The sequence below is a fragment of the Caretta caretta genome, chromosome 9 (assembly GCF_965140235.1).
Source record: "Caretta caretta isolate rCarCar2 chromosome 9, rCarCar1.hap1, whole genome shotgun sequence".
Taxonomy (NCBI): Eukaryota; Metazoa; Chordata; order Testudines; family Cheloniidae; genus Caretta; species Caretta caretta.
The window spans coordinates 81,605,191-81,626,694 of NC_134214.1; the positions used below are offsets into that span (position 1 = coordinate 81,605,191).

The 21,504-nt window shown below is 44.9% G+C and overlaps 1 protein-coding gene and 1 long non-coding RNA gene across 3 annotated transcripts in view; one reads left to right on the forward strand and one right to left on the reverse strand.

Annotated features, from left to right (window-relative positions):
• LOC125642670 (vascular endothelial growth factor receptor kdr-like) overlaps positions 1 to 21,504 on the forward strand; it is a 184,419-nt gene that overhangs the window by 97,559 nt on the left and 65,356 nt on the right. For both annotated transcript variants that reach the window (XM_048864348.2, XM_048864349.2), the window contains exons 10-11: positions 7,353 to 7,503; positions 13,184 to 13,301. In XM_048864348.2, the coding sequence (XP_048720305.2) occupies positions 7,353 to 7,503; positions 13,184 to 13,301 (269 nt within the window). The remainder of the gene's footprint in view (positions 1 to 7,352; positions 7,504 to 13,183; positions 13,302 to 21,504) is intronic.
• The window catches only part of LOC142073230 (uncharacterized), a 77,045-nt gene that overhangs the window by 49,045 nt on the left and 6,496 nt on the right, over positions 1 to 21,504 (reverse strand). The gene's annotated exons all lie outside the window — the stretch shown is intronic.

Sequence of the window (21,504 nt, forward strand, 5' to 3'; positions counted from 1 at the left end):
GTAAGTAAAATAATTGGCACATTAGAAGTCTGCCCATCTTTTCCCTCAAACGGGGAATTTCTACTGCCAGACATGGGGAATGGGGGGGGAGAGGGGCTGGACACCTACTGACTTATTTATTGCAATGTGAGAAAGTGAATCAAAAAAGGAGCAAAAAAAAAAAAGACGATAGGCAAACTTCCACTAATTATTAGCAAATTATGAGTAATTTTCTCACTAATATTATGTGATTCCCCACAAACTGCCAGCTTCCTGCTCTAGCCTTCCACTTAGTCCTCTGTGCTCTCCTGGGAGCACATTTCATTGGAAGTAGCCAAAGCAATTTTAGGAAGAGGGAACTGGGGACTGGTTGAGTTTTGCCAAAATATCCTAAGCATTCCTCCCGGCTTTTTATTGAAGCAGTGTCTCTCCAAGTCTAACAGCAGGGAGGTGGGGGCAGCAGCATGTTGTTTACATGTTGCCCCCCATGCTCCTAGCCAACACTGCAGGTAGATTAACTTGTGCCTTTTCCTTTAGAAAAGCAGGCTAACAGGCAGTGCCAATCCTTGAAAAACTAGAGAGCTAAAATTGCACGTTCTGGGAACAATTAAGCGGATCAGTGTTGAGCACATTGCTTTTGAACTCTGCATAGCAAAAAAAAGGAAACAAGAAAAAACTCAATTTCCAGAAATTTGGCTGAGTCAATCAAAGGCGGAAAGCAGAGCTGTTATGGGGTGGAGCTGGGGAGAGAGAGAGTCATTCTCCTTATTAGAGAATTAAGAGAGAGAAAATTAGTCCAAAAGTTGTCTTAAAAGACAAAAAAAGCCAAAAAGTTGTTTGTGATTTTAGCACAGGATGGTCCTTGGAGGGTTAAAACTCCCTACAACTTTTTAAATCTTTGGCTATACAGTATAAGAAAATTGATGAATTTATATTCCAGTTACCAGCCCTGCCTTTCCAAACCAACATGTTCCAGAGAAACACGAGGGAGTGTGCTCTAGACATCAGGGTGGGAGCCTGATAATCAGCGCTCCTGGGTTCTATTCATGGCTGTGTAACTGTCATGTGTTTTTTGTGTGACTTTGGGCAAGTCTCTCCAGCTCTGTTTCCCCAGATGTAGACTGGGGATAATAATATTTATCTACTTCAGAGGTGGCTTGCAGGGCCTCCATGTTCAGAAAGTGTTTTGAAAACCTTGAATGGAATGCGGCCCAAAATGTTTTTGATTTTTCCTCTCTCCCTCTCTCTCTGTGCGCTTGTGCAAGTTTCTTCTTTGGAAAGAAAATAAGTATAAATATATAATGAATACATATCTAGATCACCTGTTCAAACCTAGACTCAAGCATGTGCCTAAGTGCTTTGTTGGCTCAGTCCTACGTGATTAATGAGTAAAATCAATCAACAACAGTGCCTAGTGTGTACGGAGTTTAGATCTCAGTTCAGTCACAGGTGGGGCAAGGGTTTGAGGATCATTTCAGTCACAGGTCCTTGAAACTAGAGCAAAGCCGAGGTCACTGGAACATTCTGCTCTACAAGGGAAACTCTCCATTACCACCTCCTCAAACTTAGCAGGCAGCATGTGCGGGTTTCTCAGGTGGCAGGAGGAGCTTGTGACCCCACAGCAACACTCTTAGTCCATACAATGACTCCTGGCATAAAATAAAGATACAGTCTCTTTCACTGAGTGGGGAATGATTGGGGTCAGTGGCCCAACCTGTCTACAAATTATTGACCTCTCTATTGCTTACAGCCTAAATGCAGCACTGGAAAGGAAGGTGAAATTTACATCACTCAGATCAATTTGAAATTTACAGTACGTGCAACTGCTTTTGATTGCTCTTCACAGTGCAGCAGCAGGGAAGTCTTTAGTTATTCAGGTCAGCTCCCACACCACCAATTACACCCTCAGCAAAGAGGAGCTAGAAATACAGTTTAAACTAGAGAAGAGAAAAATCCACCTCAATGAATTATAAATCTACTGGAACATTGTGCGTTTGAAATGTGGCCACACAACAGGAAACATTTAAGGTTTGATTTCTGATTAAATTGAGAAAACTCAGCTCAGGAGGAAGGGTGGCCAACAGAGCAGATCGAGAGGACCGAGGTGCAGTGACAGATCTCTGTGGAGCTGTAGGGTCAAGGTGTAGGACAGCAGGAGGTGCTGCAGGAGGTGTACTTAGAAATATCACCCCCAAGGGTTCAGGACTGGTGTAAGAGCGACTGCTGCACATCAAGACTGAGGTGCATTGGCAGAGTTGTTTGAGGGTGCCCAGGACTGGTACAGCGGAGGCTGCTGCTGGTCAGGATCAAGGTGCATTGGTTGAACTGTTTGGGAGAGCCCAGAACTGGCATAGCAGAGGCTGCTGTGGGTCAGAAACAAGGTGCTTTTGGCACAGTTGTAGGATGAATGGACAGGATTCAGATCTACAATAGTGGAGGGCTGTTGCAGATCTAGGCTGAGGTGCATTGCCAAGCTCCATGCAGAGGAAGCTTGCAGATCTGATGAGCTCTTCAGTGTTGCTGGTCTATCACTTTTATATGCTCTAAATTCACACCAGATTTTGTTTAATATTTAAAAAAAAAAACACACACACAGACCTGTCTTATTAAATCTGTATTTGAGATGTGTAATTTAAAGTGTGACCAGAAATATATTTGGATTCTGGCAGTTGTTAAAAATGGATTCCCACATGTGCTTCACGCATACAAATGAACAAAGGTACAAGGAGCTCCCATTCTGGAAGTGTGTTGTGGGGGCAGGAGTTATCAGAGAAACACATTGGCTGTGTCTACACGAGGAGGGTTGGTAAAAAAAAAAATCCCCACCATTGCTAACATTAGGAGTCCTAGGGCAGTTAAGGCTCTTGCACCCACCAATGTTTTTAATGCTCATTTATCTAACCCTGTTCCAAGCAGGACTAGATGACAAACTCCAGTGGCTGCAGAAGCCGTATCAACACTAGGCCTCCCAGGATTGCTGCCACTGATGGAGATTTTTAGCAATTCCCTGATGGGGGAATTTCTGCAAAGAGGATCTGACCCTGTGCCCTTTAAAGTGAATGGAAACACTCCTGTTGATTTCAATGGGCATTATATTAGGTCCATGAACAGAGTGGGTGAGATTCACACTCCCATTCTGGCTCCTTTGCACCAGATAAAAGGGCTGGAGCAGCATCAAGATGCTCCAAAAGCTCCAGATCCAGCCAGAGGAAAATTCCTCCAGCAGATGCAGACAGCTGGAGACTGTCCTCCGAGGAACTCCTCCGAACCTTGGTGTAGGGAGCATGCTGGGGCTGGGGCTGAGGTCAGGCCTGTAGCACATAATGCTGTGGAAATTCCAAGAACCAGTGCAGCCCACCGGGCAGTCTAGCAATATTCAGAAGTGTTTGACTCCCACTGATTTCAATGGGAATCAGATACATCTTCAGGCATGGATACCTCTGACTCGGAGAGGTGACGTGACTAGTCCAAAGTCACCTAGTAGTGGAGCTAAGGACTAGAAGCCAGAAGTTCTGACTCCCATTCTCCTGCTAGAACCACAAACCACCACCTCTCATTTGAAGAAAGAATGTTCAGCTCACTGTGAAAAACAAAACAAAAAACCAGGCTTTTTTAAAAACTTTTCATTTTTAAATTGCCATTCCCATAATTAATCACGAGCTCTGCTATAATTGAGTTATGTGGCACTGTGAGGGGGAAAAATGACCGGAGGTTTTTTCAGCAAACCCCTTTAGTTTTAAGTAATAATTGCTTAAGTCTCATAAATAATTATGGCATTTGATGAATCATTTCAACTCATTTTAGGTTTCAAGTAATATTTAATAGCACCATGCAGTAAAGTAATTGTGGGATTAGGAATTAATTTGACGCTCCGGTAAATCATTATTTTAATTAGATCAAGTACAAAAATTGCCATTTCTTGTTGGGAAAGATAATTTAAATGACATCCAATATGTTCATCATTTCACCAAGAGTACAGACAATTCTGTTAATATTGAAGGGTATTACCCAACCCCCTACACACGCAAGAATACTTTCTCTCTGTCCCTCTCACATGCATGCACACACTCTCTCTCTCTCTCTCTCTCTCTCTCTCTCTCACACACACACACATATACATATAGTCTATGTGCAAAACTCACAGCTCACACCCAAGAAAACACAATATTTTTGCACTCTTCCATATTAACCTTAATGCTCTTTCTTTGGTAAAAAACACATGTACAAGTTCTTTGCAGACGAGCGGAATGAAAGATTTGAGAACCAACAGAAAAATGTTCTGAGAGCATAGAAAATGGGCTCTTGTCCACCAGGGGTTTTTGATGGTGTTTATGATTGGGAATGATTCAGTGGTGGGAAAAGAGACACCAATTAAAAGTAGCCTTTCTCTGCAGAACACAGATCAGTAACACTCTTCCCTTAGGAATAACATCTTACATCCAAGAATCTCAAAGCAGGTTACTAACATTAACAAGTTAATCTTTATAATAGTAGGTTTTATTCCCTCCATTTTACAGGTGGGGAAACTGAGGCACAGAGAACTGAAGTAGCTTATCCAGCATCACCCAGTGGGTTGGTGGCACAGTCAGGAGTAAGACCAAGGCCTGCTGACTCCCAGTCATGTGCCTTAACCACAAGATAACCCCGACTTCGTCATTCTACTGGGAGAAAGAAGGGGTAGAAAGTGGATTTGTGGCATGGTGTGTGCTACTAGCATTAGGGCCACTTAAGGGGAGAAAGGGAAAAAACTGAAACTTATGCGATAGATATCTTAACACCAGAAGGTTAATCATTTCTAAAGTGAAACACTAATTAAGGTTATTTATTCCAACTAATGTCTCATTATGGCATGGAAGCTGGGATGTTGTTGAGCCCTCTACAGTCAACAACTCTCCCTCAAATCTTGTTAAGGGGGAAGGCTGATAGAATTGCAGGCAGGGATGGGGTCAGAAGACCTTTCCTAGTCTGACCTGGCAGCCATGAGAAATGGAAAATGAGGATCCCACAGAGACATGGGATCAGAGCTGAAAAGCAAAGCTGGTCAGTCCCTAGTCAGAGAAGAGGGCTGAGAGACAAAAACAGAGGGCAGGGGTCCAAGAGTGATGAGTTAGGCAATAGCTCATATTTGCATATCTTGGGCCTCCTTGGGAGGAGAAAAAAGAAGTCAACCCAAAAAAACAGAAATCTAATCTATTGTACACTTCCCAACTTGTCAAAAGCCCTCAGTTTAAAGCAGCCACAGTCAGCTACTCAGAGGGGTTCCAAAGAAGGACCCAGACGAATAAATCTGTATGATTTCCTGTTATGAGAAGCGGACAAGGAGATATGACTAGGGATGGGCAGAGCAGTCTGCATAAAGAAAGAGGCCACATTTTTACCCCAAACCTGTCTGAGGTTAGAAAAAGGTCAGTTCACTTTTGGGGGGGGTTATGCCACCATTTTTCATTTAGCATGTTTCTGCGGGAGCCAGAAATAGTATCCCTTCCCCATTGGCAACCATAGGTACTAGAAGTGTCTCACTGAGCCTGATCTTATGAGATTTCCAGCCTAAAGTTCTGATTTTGCACCCTTTACACACACAAATAATACTTAGTCATGCCAGCAGTCCTGTTGATTTCGTGTGACAATGTCTTGCTCATTCTTCACATACTACAGTGATGAGCGCAGTATAAGCACCTGTCATCCATTGATTTCAATGGGGCAGTTCACTTGACTACAGATTATTCACGTCAAGTTTGCAAAAGAGGATCTCAGTGTTGCAGATGCAAGAGTCTTTATTAAAGTTCAAATAAGCTGCCAAAATTTTGGATGCTTATCCAAGTATTTTAGTGTTCACTCCGCACTAAGTATGGCCCAAAGTCTTGTTTTTAAGATTGTGGTGAAAATGTCTTGCATATTGGAATGATCAATTTTTTTGCTCTTTCTGCTGCTTAAATTGTTGAGACCCTGTATGTGGATTGAGAGATGTTTCTGAGAATTCCAGGAGTCTCAACACTACACCAAAATCTCAACATCAGGATTTGTTCTCAACTTGGCTCCAAATAGGAATTTATCATATTCTGAGGGAACACAGTAGCAAAATGACAATTTTCTGCCTACAAAAGAATCCATTTTTTCTTTAAAAACATTTGAAGAGCAACTAAGAAATATTTTTCTATTTTTGCAAACCCAAATGGCTTCATTTAATGGTTTTACTAGTGGGGAGAATTTTTTCACACTCCTTTATAGCTGCCTTCTGCCCCCTGAGCACCATGCACTTTGCAATCCCTACTATTCTTCCCTCTCCCTTGTATCCTGTGCGTGGTACAAGGTAATGAAGGAGGAAGGCAAGGTGTCCAAATCAAAAAGACTTTGTTACAAAGACTCTGGGGCAGGGGTGGGCAAACTACAGCCCATGGGCTGCATCCAGCCAGGGTGCAGGGTCGGGGCTGCACCACGCAGCTTGGCCCCGCTCCGGGAGACACTGGGTCGGGGGCTACACCCCCAAGCCTCTCCCAACATCCCAGCCCCCTGCCCCAGCCCTGATCCCCCCCGCTCTCTAAACCCCTTGATCCCAGCCCAGAGCACCCTCCTGCACACCAAAACTCTCATCCCCAGCCCCACCCCAGAACCCGCACCCCCAGCCAGAACCTGAACCTCTTCCTGCACCCCTGTCCCAGCCCTGATCCCCCTCCCGCCCTCCAAACCCCTCGGTCCCAGCCCAGAGCACCCTCCTACCCCCCAAACTCCTCATCCCCAGCCCCACCCCAGAGCCCACACCACCTCCCACACCCCAACCCCAATTTTGTGAGCATTCATGGCCCTCCATACAATTTCTATTCCCCAATGTGGCCCTCAAGCCAAAAAGTTTGCCCACCCCTGCTCTGGGGAGTTCATGAACAATGATAACCCTGTTCCAAACCACCAGCTGTTTGATAAGATTCTCTTAAGCCACTAACACTGGAAGTCTGGGCAGCACGGTATAAGAACTAGGAGAGAACATCAGATTTTGCCTAAAGGGTAAGGAACCACCCTGTAACATCTTAATCCCGTGCCTATTGAAGTCAATGGGAATTTCATTGTGTAGCTTTATCCAGGAGACGTCTAACATTCATGGCATTTGAAGGCGGCTAGGATTAATGTGGTGGAGTTTATATGTTTTGTAAAACCTCACAAAACATTCAGGCTAGTGACTGTACACCTTTTATGTGGGAACCTTTTTGGTATCATTGGTCACCATGCACCTAGCTCGTTTCTTTACCATTCCTCACTGGCTACAGCCACATACACTCCTCTGAAAACCAGGCCCGCCCAGTGAATAACACTGCTCCAGCTTTATGGATGGGCAATATTTGTCACCTTGCTTTATGGGGTTTTGGTTTTGTTTTTTTTAGAGAGGCCCAAAATCTATGAAAAGGAGACAGACTTTGACAAGGTCGTACAAGTGAATCTTGGAAGCACACAAACCCTTCAGTGCACTGCGAGCGGAACTCCAGACCCCAAGATCATGTGGGAATGGGAGCCATGCGCCCCTGCAGACACGCTGTAAGTGCATACTCCTGGGGCTCTCTTCTCAGGGTGAGCTGGTTACATATCATTTGTTTCTTTTTCTGAGAAATCCTCTTGCCAATATGCTTGGGCATCTGTGACATGGAAGACTTTAATGTCTGGGTATAGGACCAGTGCCCCTTCTTTATACTTTTCAAAGGGCAAGTCCAGGCCAACAGAAAGCTCTTGGAGCTTGAAGTCATCTGTCCACAGCATGGACAACCACAGTGCAGGCTCCCCCCTATAGCCCTGCTCATTTTTCTGAACCCTGCCCTGGAGAGATCCACTTCATTAGGTCTATTCAATCCTTAGCCCCTCAGCTGAGAGGGGTGGCCAAATGCCTGATCTTGAACTATTAAAGCAAATGGGAGTTTAGACATTCACTCAACTGGCAACAGGGCCGAGCTGGGCTCTGTGTCCACTATGAACTGTTCTGAGACCAAACAACTCATTTCACACAGATCACCAAAGAGCAGATGGTTACTATGAAACCAAACTGGATTCACATTAATGATCTGGAAGGGGACGGCCATATAACCCCCTTACCACTTCCATGAGAGAGAATATTACAATGCGGGGCAAGAATCATGCATCTTGTTTTCTTTAATTAAGGCAGACATGACTAGTTGCCTTGAAAGGTCACTCACAATTCACATTTTACTCCAAATTTATGTTTTGTACAAAAAAACTTCTACAAATACCTATGACCACACACTACAAGAAGGATGTGGAAAAATTGGAAAGCATCCAGCGGAGGGCAACAAAAATGATTAGGGGACTGGAACACATGACTTATGAGAAGAGGCTGAGGGAACTGGGATTGTTTAGTCTGCAGAAGAGAAGAATGAGGGGGGATTTGATAGCTGCTTTCAACTACCTGAAAGGGGGTATCAAAGAGGATGGATCTAGACTATTCTCAGTGGTAGCAGATGACAGAACAAGGAGTCATGGTCTCAAATTGCAGTGCGGGAGGTTTAGGTTGGATATTAGGAAAAACTTTTTAACTAGGAGGGTGGTGAAACACTGGAATGCGTTACCTAGGGAGGTGGTGGAATCTCCTTCCTTAGATATTTTTAAGGCCAGGCTTGACAAAGCCCTGGCTGGGCTGATTTAGTTGGGGATTGGTCCTGCTTTGAGCAGGGGGTTAGACTAGATGACCTCCTGAGGTCCCTTCCAATCCTGATATTCTATGATTCTATGACCAATGGAGAAGTTGACAAGTCTTTAAATTCCAGTGGAAACAGCTGCTTTTAAAACAAATAACCATTCCCCTGCAGAGTGTGAAGCCCGAAAGCACAAGATTTGTAGATTTTAGGGCCAAAAGGGATCATTATGATCATTGGGTCTGATCTCCACTGTGCTTGTTTAATAGATGTTTTGGTCTCAGTTACAGTAAGGCCATTTTACACTGCTCGGGCTGTAAATTACACCCATTTTATGGCCTCTTTTACTGTCAGAATGGTGATAGGTCACCTTAGTGTAACAGAATTGGACCAGATTCTCTTTAACCTGACAATGCCCCTTTGACTTAGCTGGAGTTTTTTCCTGTGAATCCTTGGATGCCAAATATATGGTTGGTTGAGAGGGGAATGGCAGATTTGTGTGAGCGACCAGCAAGGGCAGATCTGAAGGAAAAGTGTATTCTTTTTAAGTGTAGAAATCCAGCAATCACAGAGAAAAGACCCCACTTTCTATCCCTTCAGGGATCATTGATGGACAAATGTTTCAAAGATTTAGGTTCAGTTTCACAGAGGAGTTAATTGTGTCTAACCTGAACCTCGGGAGCCATCTTCTTCAGTGCACTTTGTGTCGTCATCCACCCACATCAACCCGTATATGTCACGCTACTGCAAGGTGCAGCAAATGGCAGAGGGCCTTACTGTGAACATCTGTTTGATAAAGGACTGGAGGCAGCCCGAGAGTCTGCAGAAGCAGGAGAAAGCCGGCAGGTCAGAATCCAGCAAACAGGAACTAAGCGAGTTAAACACAAGATGCTTCAGGAGGATTCTTTAGACAAATAGACGTTTCCTTTGTTCCTGTTGAGATATTAGCTAAGTAGCCCATGGGGAGACCCCTGGGCTCAGATCTGAATGGCGAGTGCTTCCCCTCGTGAGCACCAAAGGGAAATACAGGAGCCAAACGTAACAACTCCAGTTGCACTTTAACCCTTTTCTGCAGTGAGAAGCCTGGAGTCAGGTTTTCCACCTCAGTGATAAAGGCAGATGTGGGAATAAGGAGCGAAATGTGCTGTGTAGCTCCTTTTTTTCTGCTGTCGTCTGAAAAGCAGCAGTGGAAAATGTTTGTAACGCTGGCTGCAGTTTCAGCTCTTTTTCAAGGACATGTCTGGTGACAGGCCACTGGACATGGACAGGTCGCAAGGAGCATCTCCCAGACAAGGCCATTTTAGTGCAGCTGCTACCAAAGGGAAATTACCTGTGGGGTTACTTGGGACAGCAGCCACCAGGATCCTAAGATCCAAGCATCAGCAGCAGTCCTGTGTTCACCCACGTAAGAACGTGAAGGGTAGCCTGGTAATTGGTTTAGCTTTTGGCCAGCAAATATACTGTCCGTCCAGGAATAAAACAACAGCTGGGAATTGGCAGACCTTTGTAAGAGCAGATAGATATTGCACTTGGCTTCCATGGAGGGTATTCAAGGCACCATCACTGAAGGTGTTTAACAAGGGTTTCAGTAAGACTAGAGAGGGAATACTACAGGGTAATGTATCACACATCCTGATGGAAGTGTCACTAGCTCACCTGCAATCTCCTCCAAGCCCTGCATCTCGGATGGGATTGCGAGACTCCACACTCAAAGCACAACATTTCCCTGCATTTGAGTTTGCTGACATACCACCAACAGCAGGCACTGTGTGTGAGTAACTGTGGGGCACTGCTGCCAACCTGGTCCAAATTAGAACCAGTAACCTGGAAGCAAAAGGCCAGGCATAACCCCAGTCCCAACTCCCCGAGCTATTCAGTCCCTGATGTTATCAATTTAAATACAATTGCAGAGTGGCGTCTACCTCTGCTGGCCTCGGAGGCAATCTTATCTCTCCTCAGCAGAAACTGTAGGAGGATTCCTGTGGGAAATGACACACACCCCACCCTCCCTCATTTCCTGCTGTTGTCTCATTTCCTCTCCTTCTCTCTCTCACTGCTGTAGCTGGAGTCCCAATGAGTGGTCATTGTTCACTCCAAGTCTAGCTGTGATTTGACTTGTTTCCTTTGAGTTCCTGCCTTATGCAGACTTATGAGGGAACTGTTACTTGTAGGAAGCCACACAAGGCACCTTCATATCAGACTGTGCTGGATGGAGACACCAACATTAGTACAGATTTATTGATCCAAAGTGCGTCTTGTGATCTCCTGGCAAAAACACTCCTGCTCCAATGTGCACCTTACAGAGGAGGTCTTCTGTATTGGGAGCCTGATTGTCACAACTGCAGCACCCACAACTCCTAAGCAAATCAATGGGGTTTATGGGTGTGCTGCACCTCTGAAAATCAGGTCACATTTATTTTGCACAAGTTTTACCTTCTATAAGCCTGTTCTGGTGCAATGGCCTCTAAGACTGAGGGGAGAAGTTCAGACTCCCTGGTCATCCAAACCTTGGCATCTCTGCTGAAACTGCTAACAAGGGGGCAGACTTCTGTCATGTATGTTGACTTTGTGATGTAAACACCTGTCTTTTAGGATCTGAACTGAATTCACTGCCCAGCCATCAATCACATGGTAACAATTCCATTCACTCCCATCCTAGGCTGGATTTCAACTGGCAACCATGAAATGAAAAGATCCCTAGCCCAGCACAGATTCTAGTCCCCTGAGCCAGGAAGCCCTCTGAAGAGTGCCATCTGTGATGAAACTTCAGAATTAATAAGAAGCACGCCCTACTCTGTATTTGTCTAATATATTTCAATCATAGCAATGTAGAGCTGGAAGAGACCTCGAGAGGTCGTCTAGTCCAGCCCCCTGCAGTGAGGCAGAACCAAATAAACCTAAGCCATCCCTGACAGGTGTTTGTCCAACCTGTTCTTAAAAACCTGCAAAGATGTGGCTTCCACAGCCTCCTTTGGAAGCCTATTCCAGGTCTTAACTACCCTCGTTAGAAAGATTTTCCTAATATCTCATCTAAATCTTCCTTGCTACAGATTAAGACCATTATTTCTTTTCCTACCTTCAGTGGACATAGAGACAATTGATTCACTGTCTTCTTTATAACATCCCTTAACATATCTGAAGTCTGTTATCAGGTCACCTTTAATGTGCTTTTCTCAGGTCTAAACATGCCCAGGTATTTTAACCTTTCCTCCTACGGCAGGTTTTCCAAAGCTTTTATCACTTTTGTTGCTCTTCTCTGGACTCTTTCCAATTTGTCCAAATCTTTCCAAAAGCATGTCATCCAGAATTGGTTACAACACTCCAGCTGAGGCCTCACCAGTGTCGAGGAGCACGGGACAAATACCTCCAGTGTGTTACATACAACATTCCTGTTTATACACCCCAGAATGACATGAGCCCTTTTTGAATGTATGCAAACATTGAATTAATTTTCAATATGCATTATTATTATGATAGGAACCTCTACTTCTTTTTCCTCTGTTGTCTTAGTACGCACCCATTCCAATCCCTTTCCCTGCATTTGTCCTACTTGGCTTTTCTAAGCAGGGACATTAAAAGCCATCATTCACTTCCCACTGTTTGAATGAGTGGGGTTCTGAATTTCAGAATATACAGGAAGTGTTTGATATCTTTAATGAGCTATGACTATAATGATCTGCAGGTGTATTTCCTGTTTTGCAAATCACAATTTAGTGATTTGATTTAATTACCCCGTATTTCTGTCTTTAGCTGTTTCCTGGGGAGTGTAGTGGAGTTTCTTATGGAGGCTGCACTAGCCGGGGACACATTGGTTTAGTTCCCTGCTCCACCACAGACTTCTTATATGACCTTAGGCTGGTCACTTAGCTTCTTGGTGCCTCTGTTCCCTATCTATAAAAGGAGGATTATAGAAATGCCCTATATCACAGCATTGTTGTAGTGATAAACAGGGCTGTATAAATACCCTAGATAGATTCTCACACATGAGTTCCGGAGTGTCCAGTAGTCTGAAGGCCTCAGTTTGCAGAAACATCACTTGCAGTTCTTAAAGAATTGGGGGATTTTCAATGGTGGCAGAATGCTGATATTTGTGCCTCTTAACTGTGGAATATCTCACTATAAACACTCCTGCCCTGGTCTTTAGATGCAGTTTAAAAACCATGTTGACACTAACATGGTCTCTAACACAGTTTGACCAGTCATTGTGAATGGGACCAGCCCATGTTCTAACCTATGAATGTTGTTTGTTACAAACACATTGTTCTTCCTGTATTCTAATCTAGAGTTCATAGTTTAGACACATGTTCTGGCTGGTTTAAGCCACATCAGAAAATGATTTAACTGGATCAAAGTTTAAACCAAATTTCAACATGCCCCCAAAATGAGTTTGAGATGTAGTGATGGTCATTTCCACAAGGAGACAGAAAACTCCATCAGTTTGTTATCATCAGTAGCTTTCAAGAAGTCCAGGGGCACTGTACAGATAGAGACCACCTCTGTTCGAATGCTTCCTACATAGACCATGTACAGTATGGGTGTATTTTTCAATTGCATCCTCCCTTTTCCACCTCCAGCTGCAGACACCGTGGAAAAAGAATTGTTCAGAAAAACATCAGTGAGGCAGACATGTGGACAGGCAACAAAATCGAGAGCATTGAGGAGAAATACATAATGCATGGAGATAAAAAAAAGGTATGTCCTGGAATAATCCTGGGTTTCTTGGAGGAGCTGCTGCACTCACACAGAATCTCTCTCCCTGAGTTTCTCAAGCACTGCTTTCCCGCTAACTGCTAACATGCTTTAAATTCCACAGCCATTAGATCATTTTCAAATCTCTGCTGTTTAGGAATGTTGGTCTCTGGCAGTGATGTCACTTGTCCTGGTTAAAACTCTCCAAAGACATGTGGGTCAAAAACCTTCCAGTCTCACTCACTCTTGAGAAAGTGTACGGACTGCTCTGCCCAAGAGGGGGCCTGTGAATAGCACTCAGCTCTAAGCTCCTCAAAATACTTCTCACTTACAAAGCACGTTGGGTCTGGAATGCGCTTCACCAACATGCTCACAGTACACCTGTGAAGGATGGAAGCATCAATATCCCCATAACAATAACCTCGACATCTACATTTTCCTGAGTGCCCTCTAAGTTTCGAAGCACCCATTTTGAGGGTGCCCACTTCAAGATAACTTGGGTCAGGTTTTCAGAGATTCTGAGCACCTGCAGCTCCCACTGGAGTTGTGGTTGTTTGCTAACCCTCTGGGTCACCAGTGACTCCACAACAGGTAGAAGGAGGTAAGACCATAAACACCTGTCTGTCTGCACTGGCCTGCAAAGCTGGCTGCCCAGGACCTGCATGCTGCACACCTTCAGAGGTGGCACAGCGGGCATGTTCCCTGTGTGTGCTTGGGAGCTCCAGAAGACAGGATACTTCCCAAAGCTCCACCTGGGTCTGGGTCTAAATACCGCAAACTGGAACATTTCAAAAAACGAGGTGGCACCTTTTATGCATGAACATCCCAGTCCAGGGTGATTGCCTCAGATGTTCCGCGCCACAGCTGTAGACTGCTGACTGCGCTGGAGAAGAGGCTGTGGTGTGGCTCTGACAAGTTTTACCCTTAGTTATGATATATATATGGATATTTATGGGTCTCCAGGCAGTGTCACAGCTCTGTTTGTTCAGCGGTAGGTGTGGAGATGCATCAGGTGTGCTGGGACTCGATCCTGCAAGAGGCTTCGTTTTCTGATGCTGACCCAGCAAAGCACTTAAACACATGGTTAACTTTATGGGACTACTCACATGCTTACAGATAAGCATGTGCTTCAGTGCTTCCCTGGACTGGGTCCAGAGAGATCAGCACCCTGGAGAATCAAGTCCTCTCCCATCTGGTCTGTCTCATGGAGACTTTCAATGCTGAATGTAATTTAAAGCAGAACTCTGAAAATATGGGTGAGGGGAAGAAAAGCACAATTCCAATTTCATTCCGGAGCTGTCTCCTTGCTGTGGCTTCCTCGCCTTTAGGATTGTATGTGTCTAGATAACACAGGACCCTAACATAGGCTCTGTCTTTTGCTGCTCCTCTAGTCTCAGAACTGTAGAGAAGAAGCAACCACCTAAAAAGTCCCAGCTGTTTGTAAAGAATCTCAGCAGCTGCTGGAAGAGGCATATGAGTAGGGCAGAGATCTCATTCCAAACCTGGCCTGCTGTATTTTATAGAAAATTAGACCATGGAAACCCCCTCTTGGGAAGAATAAAAGCTATTTAATTCAGATCCTCTTCTGGCAACTGACAACAGTCTCTTTCTCTTTAGATCAGTGGTTCTCAAAGCCGGCCCGCCACTTGTTCAGGGAAAGCCCCTGATGGGCTGGACCAGTTTGTTTACCTGCCACGTCCGCAGATTCGGCCGATCGCAACTCCCACTGGCTGCGGTTCGCCGCTCCAGGCCAATGGGGGCTGCGGGAAGCGGCGCGGGCCAAGGGATGTGCTGGCCGCCCTTCCCGCGGCCCCCATTGGCCTGGAGCAGCAAACCATGGCCAGTGGGAGCTGCGATCAGCCGAACCTGCGGATGCGGCAGGTGAACAAACCGGTCCGGCCCACCAGGGGCTGTCCCTGAACAAGCGGCGGACCGGCTTTGAGAACCACTGCTTTAGATAACAGCAGCTTGTCCCCACAAAGGTTCTTCCTTTGTAAAGCATTCAGGTCCCTGGCTTTTGTGGTTCTCAAGGCCACCACCCTTGTCAGGTCTGCTGAGCTCTTGCTAATAAACTCAGGGCTAGTCTACACTAGAAGCACTGCATGTGCACCACTGTAACGAGCCTGCTGAAGACACTCTATGCCGGCAAGAGAGCTCTCTCCCCTCAGCATAATAAAACCCCCTCTGTGAGTGGCAGTAGCTATGTCGGCAGGAGAAGCTCTCATGGCACTTAGGTCTGTGTAACGTACGTTGCTCAGGAGGGCAGCTTATTTGCACACCTGAGTGACGTAAGTTATACCAAAGTAAATGGCAGTGTAGACAAGGGCCTCAATCTCCGTCTCCCTTCATGCCAGTATAATGCAGGAATAACTCCATTGAAGCAAATGGCGCTGGGAAACCGATGTGAGAGGAGAATCAGACTCCCCACATGCGTGATCATGAAACAGACCCTTCTGGGTGTTTGAAAATCAGTTTTAAAAGCCACGGCGCAAATAAGGTGTCTTGCAATTGCTGCAACAGTTTTAAATTCCCCCCTCCACCAGTCTTTCAGCAGCAGCTGCTGCTTTGTGCATCGGGCTGGGATTCCTGAAACACTGCAACAAAACATAAACATGACTCTTTTATTTTGTTTTGTTTTCCACACAAAAGGCAAATACCCAACCTCACCCCACCTCCCATTCTTCCTCCCCAAAAAGTCTTTCAGGTGCAAACCTGGCAAGTTTTGGCCAAGGGCAAATATCTGACCAATTGTTTCTGGAATTTCAGCCTCAGGCTGCCTTCTCTGCCCAAACCTGCAACAATTACCCTTCCCCAAAACTGCAAAGTCTCGTGAACAAAATCACAAAAAATAATCCTCCTGATGACAACGGATGAAGTGAAAGTTGATCATTTTGCAGAGCTTTAGTGGACATTAGTCTAACAGACAGGGGAGAAGAGTACCACAAGCCCAACTCAAAGCAGCTCACAAAGCCTTCCTCAGAACAGGAATAGCAGGGACAGCACAGGGCAAATTTCTTCTCCCATCCCTGGCCAGAACAGACCATGTCTAGTATGGTTTCTGTGACTCATTCAGTCCTTGCCTTCCTGAGTCCATTGACAAAGGTGCCTTCCTTAATGATGACATCCGCCCAGGAGCCATGGGCTGAGACCACTGCCTTAATTCCCATAAGCTTCTGATCAATCATGGCTCATCATTAAGTAGAATTCAGAACAGTGAACTAGAAGCAGAAGGCTCTTTGGCCCCATCTCTTCTCCTGAAACAGTCAGAAGCAGGACGGTCCAGTGGTTAAGGAACTAAACTTGGGCAAATCACTTATTGTCTCTGTGCATCAGTTCCACATCGGTAAAACTGGGATAATAGCAGTTTCCTCCTGCTGCGAAGATAAATACATGTAGATTGTGCGGTGCTCAGGTACTATCATGTAAGTACCTTAATAAGGCCTTGTCTACACTACGGCTTAAGTCGATGTAAGTTACATTGCTCAGGGATGTGAAAAAAACAGCCCTCTGAGCGATGTAACTTACATCGACTTAACGCGGTGTCTACACCTGTCAATGTAGTACATCTTCACCCAATGCACTAAATCGCCATCGCTGCATCAATCACAGCGGCGCTGATTTAGCACGGTAGTGAAGACAAGAGGCAGGTCTATGCTACGGAAGGGATCAACGCTCCGAGATCGATCCACTGGCAATCTATTTAGCTGGTCTAGTAAAGACCTGCCAAATCGACTGCAGATTGCTCTGTACTCTACCCCCGACGAGAAGAGTAAGGTAAGTCGATGGGAGATTTTGTCCCGTCAACCCCCCAGGGTGTAGACCCTGCAGTAACTCAACCTAAGGTGCATTGACTCCAGCTACGTTATTCACGTAGCTGGAGTTGCGTCGCGTAGGCCGACTTACCGCAGTAGTGTAGACATAGCCAAGGATACATAGATCCATGCTCCTCCACCCAAGTTTATTTTTCTAAATATGACTCGTTCTCCCTGTAAGCAATCTCTCTGCAACAAAACTGTTTTGTTCCTTTGGGATTTTTAAAATAACTTTGCAGCTGTTGTTTGATCCCCGTTTGCAGTAGCCTTTTCTGGCCTTTGTTGCTTTTTCTAGATTTCAGTCTTGCTGAAGTATTTATGTTTTTGTGCTTTCCCAAACTCTCAGTACATACCCTTTGTACGTACACATTTAAATATTTGATTATTAAACTTTAATTAAAAGATACATTTATAAATTATATAATTTTACAATTTATGATTCGTTCATTCGTTTTCATCTCCCCCTGGCCCGCTGCTTATAAAGGCATTCTTTAGTCTTTCCTAATAACTGTGTCTTGATTAAGATTTATTCCTATTAATAAAGTTAGGTTATGTGAATCTCAGATTTCACCCCTCTTGTCTGCCAGCTTACATTGTGGACAATCCAACCCACCCCCTTTCTGAAGACCAAGGCTATCTGTGTTGAGTTAAGTGGAGCCGTTGGATAATAGAATATAATTTTTAAAAGACACTGATGAAATCTTGTAGCCTTCAGACTTTTCCTTGTTTTTATCAGTGGTTATTCCCACCAGAAATGAAACAGACAGGAAATGTACCAATCCATTCCCACCATGTCCTAGCAAGTAATTCATCTGCATTTGACTAGCCAGATGAAATAATAAAGATGTTGGAGACTGGGTTAACCTGGCTTTTATTGACTGTGTTATGAATATGGGATTAGCTGAAATTGGTTATTTTTCCTGTGTGACTTGAGCCTGTCCTGCCATAGATGAAGTCCTGCAAAGGGGAGGGTGAATTTTCCCTCGTCTCCAGCTCTTCACTACACTCTGTCTCAGACTCCTTCAATTTCAGGGTCTCAAAGGACTGCAGAGATGCATGTTTGTAAAGTGACACTAATACTTTAGGGCCCTGCCTTCTGAAAATGCAGAAACCATCCCCCATAAATTCCTGGGGCTGCTGCCCTAAAACCAGAATTTTGCTCTCTATCAAGTGCACTGAGTTTTGAACTTTGGTTGAGGCTCTACTGCATTTTCTTTTAGCCCTGAGTTTTCCCTGCATCAGTAGCGATCCAATGACCCAGCAAGGTGCTAGGGGATCTGTGCTGCTGGAGGGGACATTTTTCAGTTGAGATGTCCAACCATCTCATAATAATGCCTTGCTAGGATCTCTGAGTGCCTTGCACACAAAAATCAATGAAGTCTTACATTATCCTTGTGGGATGTAGGGATGTTGTTATTATTCCTTTTCACAGATCGGGAGGGGAATTTCATCGCTCTCCCTCTGTGAAGTTCCCTGCCCAAAGACTGATGACTCATGAGTGAGTTTCAGCCTTAAGGTTATTCTGGACACCACAGCATGCACAATAACCAGGGCATTAATTCAGACTTCCTGGCCAAATTCCTATTTGGCCAATTTATGTTCTGCCAACTAATTTCTCCCTGCAGTTTTGGTTGGACACTGGAGTCTTCACTTCCTGTCTTAAACTGTTAAGCCGCCTCCAGAAGTGGCTTCATTTTAGTGCCAGGTGAAGCATCTCACAGGACATAAATTGCTTTGAGATTTTCCCTTCAGGTTGAAAGATGCTGGGATAATATTCCTTTATTCTCTTTCCCATTATAAAACTGATTGTATTGATCTGAAGTTGGGCGAAAAGGTCATAGTAAAAAAAAAAAAATAGCAGGGTCCATAGATAATGCAATCCTTGTTTCTGTGGGTCTTTTCTCTGCCACACGTGTATATGTGATTCAGAATCTGATGAGTCAGTTTGCCCTGTTCATGCGGCTGATTGGATTTTTTTTTTGTGGGGAGCCTTATGATTTTATCTGGCTGGTGAATTTCAGGAGGACCTAGGGGGAAGTTAAGCAGCTCCAGCTGAAAACATCAGAGTTAAACTGCCCTGGAGGAATGAAGTATAGTGCCTGGGGGTGCACAAGACAGGGATTGAGCTGCATAGTTTGTCAGCTGGAGATATGTGAACAGCTAACAAGATATTTTAAAAATATCACCCCACACGTGTGCACATTTCAAATGAGCTTCCAAAAACAGCAGCATGTTTGTCTGTTTAACAAGGCCAGGTGAGCAGTCACACCCCAGAGTTCTGTTAAGGCATCCAAATTCCAGAAAGCAGATTGTGCCATGTAGGCTCTGGCTTATGCAGAGGGCAGGACACAGTGGCACAACTCCTCCCTGAGCTCTCCAGTGTACAGGGCAATAGGTGGGCTGCACCATCCCTTTCAAGGGCTTAGCCTTCTTCCCAGAGTGCCTGGTGAGCTCCAAGGAGCCATGCCAAGGGCCGCCCTGCCCACTTTGGGTTTGTTTGTTTGTGAATCCCAGGGTGAGAGGCAAAAGCAGTCTCACCACTCCTGCAGAGCACAGGACCTGCTAGTTTGCTTGGGGTACTCCGGGGTACAGGAATGCTCCAGGCACAGTCAGCCCCCTGCCCATCAGCACTAGGGCCAGGCCCAGTCTAGGTTACTCACAGCAGAGGTGGGTCTAAAGATGCAATGATCGTGCCTGTAGTGATTGTTCATGTCTAGAGCAAGCAGTACTGGCTCCCTTGCTCCAAATGGCAGCTGCTAATTAAGTTGGTGGGTTTCCCAGAACCACCATGAGCCAATAGCCTGCCAGCCCTTTCAAGCAATGATGCACCATTCAGTCATTTTCCAAACAAAGCATGACTGTCGGACCCTGGTGGGAGTGGCCATCAGTACAATTTGGCACAAAGTATTTTATATGAAAGGGCCCTCAAATGTAAGCAAAACAACCACATGATGCATAACTCACCAGTGAGGGGTTTTTTCATTCCATGTTTATATACGTGATAATAATACTTTGTGCTTATTCAGCACCTTTCACCTGAGGATCTCATAGCACTTTACAATCAGTAAGCCAACCAATTCGCCTGAGAGGTAGGTAGCTATTGTCTTCATTTGACAGGGAAACTGAGTCACGCAAAGATTAAATGACTTGCCCAAGGACACAGAGCTAATCATTCATAGAGCTGAGAGAAGAGCCCAGAAGTCCTCAGTCCGCTCCCTGGCCCCTTATCTAATTGTTAGTCCTCACACCTTCCTTTATCAGCTTTTAAATGAACATGCTAAGATCTGACTGGGATAGTTAAGACAGCAACTTTAACAATGAAATACAAGTATGATACCATTGCCCTCCAAGTGACTGAATAAGGAGCTAATTGATATATTCTTTGCAGGATTTCTAGTGAAATTCCTGTTAATTTCATCTCCCTCTAGCCATCTCCTTCCCCACGCTGCCACCGTTAGACAGCTGATCACTTTTCTACCCCCTTTCTCTCCTCCTCATCCTCGCCCACATGTAGCTAAGGAGTGAAAGAGAGAAGAATTGTTAACTAGAGCCAGAAGAGGGAGGGATGAGACCAAGGAACTGAAAACAAAGGGTAGAAAAAATTATTTATTTTTCCTGGCTCCAGCTTACTCTAGCTTAAAGGAAAAGCCGAGCTACCCTGTGCTTGTCTTAGAACACTCATGTTGTGTGACTGTGGAATGCATCTTGGCTGCCTCTAAAATAGGTTCTTCTTTTTTTTTATCAGTGCAGGAACATTACACAGTTAAACATATGGAATGTATTGGACTATTCCCGTCCGTTTTTTTTTTTTTTAGCAGTGTCTTCTCGTTACTTGCCTTAGAGATTGCAGTCATCTCTTTTGTGGACAGGTTTTAAACTTAATTAGTTAACTTGCTTTTATTATAACTATTTATTAGTTAATCTTGTGGCACTTGGACTAGAGTGACTGGGTGGCCCAGGGATTATGTAAGGGCCAATGAAGCCTTCTATATTGAGAGTTCAAAGCCAGCCCCAGCGTTCAGAAATTGTTCAGCCCTGCAGGGCATTTGGTGGCCTCTCTGCAGTGATTGATGGGGGTTCAATCCAACTCCCTCGAGAAAAGTATCCAAAGTACAACTGCCGTTGCAATACCTTGTCATTAATCAGCTTATGCACAGTCTCGGCAGAGGAGCAGAGGATTCGTTAGACACACCGCTGAATTGCTAGTCATGCTGGCAAGGGGCAGTGTGTTGTGGAAGCTTGAACTGCACTTGTGTGTGGGCTGCTACAGAGGGAAAACAGAAGACTACAGTCTCTCAAGTATCAATTTGCCACCTTTCGTCAATGATAACGGCACTACAAACATGGGTCGTTTCAAAGTAATTGCAGATTTGACTTCAGAGCAGTCCCTATAA